A 6,323-nucleotide genomic window follows, 5' to 3' on the forward strand; every position below is an offset into this window, starting at 1 on the left:
GTCTGGACATGTCCGTGGACGTTTAGGGTCGGATTTGCCCGGCCGTAGATGCTCTAAAACCCAGCCACACTCGATCCGTATGACGCCAGTCATGCTGCAGCTGCAGCTGCAGGCCGTCAACATATAAATACTACATTGGACCGTTGGTTGCTGGCAAGAGCAATGCACGGCATTCACCACACCGTGGCGTTCCTTCTGTTTTAAACCAAATGGGCACATGAACATTCATGAGGATCGATGTCTGGCAATAACAGATTAATGAAATAGTAAGCAAAAGACAATAGCAACGGATGAACTCTAGGTTGTATTATGTGAAACAACCGTGTACCAAATTCCAATTAGAAAATCTGCCGGCCAGCCTTCTTGGGAGGATGTCCTCGCAGGCCATTTCAGGACAAATCCTCAAACTCTACAAAAATGGAAGGTTCTGCCTATAAACATCGCACCGATCGACCGGCGACCACAACCTGTCCGGTCACAGAATTACATCGGAGCTGCTATCACAAAATGAAGCTTTCCGTGGCAACCGTCGCTTCCCTAGTCTTAGCCTTCGTCGCTGGCACGGCCGGCGCCGTCACGTTCGAGGTGACGAACAACGCGTCGACGACCCCCGGCGGCCAGCGCTTCGACGTGGAGTACGGCGCGGACTACGCGAGGCAGGTCCTTTCGGAAGCCGCCTCCTTCATCTGGAACGTCTTCAACCAGACGGGCGCCCGCGAGGCCGACCGCAGGCCAGTCGACGGCGGCGGCGCCGTCACCCTCGTCGTCGTGGACGACACGGACGGCGGCATCGCCTCCACCAGCGGCAGCGCCATCGAGCTAAGCGAGGGCTACGTCGCCCGCTTCACCGGCGACCTGAAGGCCGAGCTGACGGGGGTGCTGTACCACGAGGCGACCCACGTCTGGCAGTGGGGTCTCCAGGACTACGCGGCGCACTGGTGGGTCTTCGAGGGGGTCGCCGACTTTGTCAGGCTCAAGGCCGGGTACGCGCCGGCGCACTGGGTGGCGCCGGGGCAGGGGCGCAGCTGGGACGGAGGTTACGACGTGACGGCAAGGTTCCTGGACTACTGCGACTCGGTGATCAAGCCCGGGTTCGTCGGGGAGCTCAACGGCAAGATGAAGGACAGCGGGTACAGCGACGGCTACTTCGTGGAGATCCTGGGTAAGAGCGTGCAGGACCTGTGGAACGACTACAAAGCCAAGTACGGGGGCTGATTTTGTTCAAAAAAGAAAAGTACGGGGGCTGATCGCGGAAGTAGCCCTACATATAGTGGCCACGTTTCCAGAAACGAAGAAACCAGAGAGAATGCTATGCGCGTTTGCTGGAGAGGTGATTTTCTAGCGGAACCGGTTAAGAGCCATTCATCATTGTTTTTTTTTCCCGGGGGGAGCCATTCATCATTGTTGGTTAAGAGCAAGTGACATGGTTATGTTTGGAGTCAAAAGATAATCTCGCCGGCATTTATGATTCGTTTGGAAACTATTAGTGTTCCTAGTGTTTAAATCTTGAAAACAAGATTAATCTTACTTGTTTAAAAAAATCAAATTCCAATTATGAAATTGATTTATAATGTTTGACCTACTTCATTCGGGTTTCATTTATATTATTATTTTAAGTATTTTGTTCATATTATTTGGTTTAATTATTCTTCATGGTTTGACTTCAGTTTCTAGCATGTTGTTTTTACATGTTGCCATTACGGTTTCTTGTGTGTGTCATTGTAATTTTACATGTTTACATTATATTTTCGTTAAATGTCTTTTTTACATGTTTTCATTACTATTTCATTCCGGATCTCATTACTGTTTCATGTGCGTGTCATCTCAATTTCACATGTTTTCATCACTTCTTCATTACATTCCTTTTTACATGTTTGCATTGCTATTTCATTTAGGTTTCTTTCTTTACTGTTTCATTTTGGATTTCATATAAGTTTCATTATGGTTCCATAAATTGAGCATAATGTTTTTAAAAAGTCTCCAGGATTGATCTTGTTTTGAAAGATTTAAACTCTAAGAACATTAATATTCAAACAGATAATAAACCTAATCTATTCAAAAGATATAAAGGTTAAACTTCAAAATCAAAATTAAAAAGCATGGGTGGATGGGTCCCCATTGAAAAAATAGGAGAAGGTATAGCACAGTAAAGTTTTGTCCCCAAATAGTGGGTGAGTCCCAGCTAAAAAGGAGAAAAAAAAGAGAAATGAACAAATACACCGTACTGTGTAAGGATACATGTGATGTGGTTGTTTAAACTGTGCATGCATGCCACGCGTCGCGCATATGCGAATCGCCAGGGGCAGCACGGTAAATTCCTAGCGCCGCACTCCTCCTTATAAATACAAAGCACTCGTGGACATTAAATCCTCTACTCATGTCGCTATCACTCTCACAACCCTAACGCCGCCGCTAGCCTCATTGTCGCTGGAGAAGAAGCGCTTCGCTGCCGCAACCTCTCCTCGTCGTACTCATGCCGGCCGCGAATATCCTCTCCCCGCCGCCGACGTAGTTATCTTCCACCGCCAAGTTAGGGCGCGGGAGATCGAACAACTCAGCCTCCTCTCCGACTTGTCTTGTTGTTCGTCCCTAGTTCTTGAGTGGTAAATAAATCTCACTTTTTACCGTTCATTTGATCCATTTAACTTTCAATAACTTTAGAAAGGTGTTATGTCACTTCCAAATCTGGATCTTCTATCATTTTGAATCTCATGATCAGCCAAGTACTTTCACCTATGCTTCATAACTAGTGTGATTCCTCATTGGTACTTATTTACGGATTTGTACAAATGTGGAACCAACTCATTCTAATAAGTGAATGTCTTCGCACTATGAGGTCAATTTCTTCAAACTAAGTTTATCTTCAAAATGCTCTAAGAATGCATATGACCTCTCCTGCTTCCCTCGCATCTCTAATTCTTTCACAGTTACATGTCTGTGGGCGGGTCTCTTGGTTCTCATAGTCTGAATTCATCTACAGACTTCTTACAACTTCACCTTGACTCTCCTGAAGCCAGTTCATGTTTAACAAGCAGAGCGAAGCCAATGGCAAGTGGTAAATACTCAAAGAAAGGGGTAGACATTGTCGAGAGTAGATTGCACTGGATTTGCCTCCAGATCTATATGAAATGTGCAAGTTTGATCCGGAAGAGACATATGGGGAGCGCAGATCGCGCGTACAATGGATTCGCAGGTACTATGTTGAACAATGGTTTCAATACAAGTTTGTGACCCTAGAGTATGCTGCCAAGAATGCCGTGAGGCCACCATGGGCTGATATTTTCTACAAGAAGCTTCATCCGAAGACTAAGACGTAAGCCGTTCTGTTGAACTTCTTTCCATGCATGGTGAGAGGGCCTATCCCTCAAGATGCTGATCCCTCCAGCATATTGTGGTGCCATGATAATGATCTTTTTGAAGCCAACTATCAGTTCGCCAGGGGCTCTGCTGCCCAGAACAAGAAAGACTATGGGAGTAACTTCAACCCAGGTCCAGTAGAACCAAGACCAGATGGCTCTCGTGAAGCCGAAGCCAATCTAGTTGGCCCCTTTAATGTTTTTGCTGCATTTCCGGCGCACTATACTGCACAAAGAGCAAGTGTTGAGACTACTCAAGAAGGTGAGGAACACATTGATGCTCCTGAATCCCCGAAGCCAGTCAAAGGCTTCAAAAGTTGCATCTTCTCCAAAAGCTTCAAGAGTGAAGCCACTGAAGATTGCACCTCCTGAATCCAGTGTCCACTCAGAAGACTTGTCCCGGACCTCTCCGAAGACAAAAGAGACTATTGGGTGTGCCCCTCCTCCAACCAGAATACTACGTGATGATGGTGATATCACTGATCTGTCAAGTGATGAAGATCTTGATGATGATGATGCACTGGAGCTGCTGATCAAGAACAAGCAGGAAGAAGCTGATATCTTCAAGAACCTGTGTCTGTTCAATGCTGCCATTCTGAATAACTTCATTGATGAGTGGTTCGATAATCCATCTCTATCTCTTGAAGATCTACAGCTGCACATTGACATCAGCATTACCTTCCAAGGTTTTGTGAATCAAGAATTGGCCACTGCTCAGAAAGTGATTGAGAAAAAGAACAAGATTGACCATGAAAAGGCTGTCTTCAAGAAGCATGTGGCCAAGCTAAGTGCCACTGATATTGAGAAGTTCAAGCTGATGATGACATGCCTCAAAGCTGGATTCCAGAGGCGTCGTGATGAAGCCAAAGGCTCACGTGAGCGTCTGAAGAACTATGCATGAAAGTGCGTCCAAGTTCACAATTAAGGCTTGAAGAGAAATGCTCCTGGCCGCCCTCCTATTGACCCAAAGCTGGCAAAGAAGAAGAAGAAGGAACCGGTCGTCCCTACTGCCGAGGCTTCAAGGCAAGAAGTGCCAAAGATTATCTTCCCTCAAGGCTTTGCTGGTCCAAAGCCCTCCGCTTCATCTGTCGCTTCCGAAATGAAGAAGACGAAGCAAGCCGAAGCCGAAGCCAAGAAGCGAAGGCATCAAGAAGCTTCTGATGCCCCTTCTTCATAGAAGCGACAGAAAACAAAGTCATCAAAGGCTTCACGAAGGGCACAAGCACCAACCTCTTCATTGCTCCTCACAAGCCACTGCTTGGGAAGCCCATCTCAGTCGCTTTGCCTGCCTCATCCCACCAAGAAATATGAATGGTTGTGCATGAATCTGCTCCCACATAGGCTCATGTCACTATTGAGATTCCACCTATTGACACCACCGCGGCTGAAGACATTGGTCACGAAGGCAATGTGGAAAAAGATGATGATGAAGTCCTTCCTCAGCTCACCCAGAAACCGGTATCACCGCCTGTGCTTTCGCACAATGAACTCATAAGCATTGGCGGTCCCATGATGCCAATGGTTCAAGATTCGTTCTAGGAAGAGAAACACCCCAACTCCCCTCTGCATGAAGTGATCCCGTGCACACCACCAACTCAAGTGACTACTCCAGTGCTTGAGACCCCCCAAGACAGACAAGAAGACATGGAGAAGACAACGCCATCTCGTCAGGCGTGACCCGCATTCCGTAGGCTACGCAAAGTGTTGGGAAATGTAGCATGCAATTTTAAAAAATTCCTACGCTCACGGAAGATCTATCTAGGAGATGCATATCAACGAGTGAAGGAAATATGCCCTAGAGGCAATAATAAAGTTGTTATTTATATTTCCTTATATCATGATAAACATTTATTATCCATGCTAGAATTGTATTAACCAGAAACTTGATACATGTGTGGATACATAGACAAAACACCGTGTCCCTAGTAAGCCTCTACTAGACTAGCTCGTTAATCAAAGATGGTTAAGTTTCCTAACCATAGACATGTGTTGTCATTTGATGAACGGGATCACATTATTAGGAGAATGATGTGATGGACAAGACCCATCTGTTAGCTTAGCATAATGATCGTTAAGTTTTATTGCTATTGCTTTCTTCATGACTTATACATATTCCTCTGATTATGAGATTATGCAACTCCCGAATACCGGAGGAACACCTTGTGTGCTCTCAAACGTCACAATGTCACTGGGTGATTATAAAGATGCTCTACAAGTGTCTCCGAAGGTGTTTGTTGGGTTGGCATAGATCAAGATTAGGATTTGTCACTCCGTGTATCGGAGAGGTATCTCTGGGCCCTCTCGGTAATGCACATCACTATAAGCCTTGCAAGAAATGTGACTAATGAGTTAGTTACAGGATGGTGCATTACAGAACAAGTAAAGAGACTTGCCGAAAACGAGATTGAACTAGGTATGAGGATACCGACGATCGAATCTCGGGCAAGTAACATACTGATGACAAACGGAATGACGCATGTTGTTATTGCGGTTTGACCGATAAAGATCTTCGTAGAATATGTAGGAACCAATATGAGAATCCAGGTTCCACTGTTGGTTATTGATCAGACATGTGTCTCGATCATGTCTACATAGTTCTCGAACTCGTAGGGTCCGCACGCTTAACGTTCGATGACGATTTGTATTATGAGTTATGTGTTTTGGTGACCGAAGATTGTTCGGAGTCCCTGCTGAGATCACGGACTTTAAGAGGATTATCGAAATGGTCGATAGGTAAAGATTGATATATTGGACGATAGAATTTAGACACCAGAATGGTTTCGGGACGTTTCAGATATTTATCAGAGTACCGAGGGGTTACCGGAACCCCCCGGGGAAGTAATGGGCCAACATGGGCCATACGGGAGAGAGGGGAACCCCCAATGGGTTGTCCGAATTGGACAAGGGGAAGGGGTGTGGCCCCCCTTTCCTTTCCCCCTCTCCCTCTCCTTCCCTCTTTCCCCCTCC

General features: G+C 46.1%; 1 protein-coding gene across 1 annotated transcript; it reads left to right on the top strand.

Annotated features, from left to right (window-relative positions):
* The first annotated feature begins 507 nt into the window (after nt 1-507).
* Nucleotides 508-1,215, top strand: LOC123120964 (uncharacterized). Its single transcript, XM_044540944.1, has one exon. The coding sequence runs from the start codon at nt 508-510 to the stop codon at nt 1,213-1,215; it is 708 nt and encodes a 235-aa protein (XP_044396879.1).
* Nucleotides 1,216-6,323: the final 5,108 nt, after the last annotated feature.

This window comes from Triticum aestivum, chromosome 1A, assembly GCF_018294505.1.
Source record: "Triticum aestivum cultivar Chinese Spring chromosome 1A, IWGSC CS RefSeq v2.1, whole genome shotgun sequence".
NCBI lineage: Eukaryota > Viridiplantae > Streptophyta > Magnoliopsida > Poales > Poaceae > Triticum > Triticum aestivum.

Coding starts and splice junctions, on each gene's coding strand:
- LOC123120964 (XM_044540944.1), top strand. CDS start 508: ATGAAGCTTTCCGTGGCAACCGTCGCTTCCCTAGTCTTAGCCTTCGTC.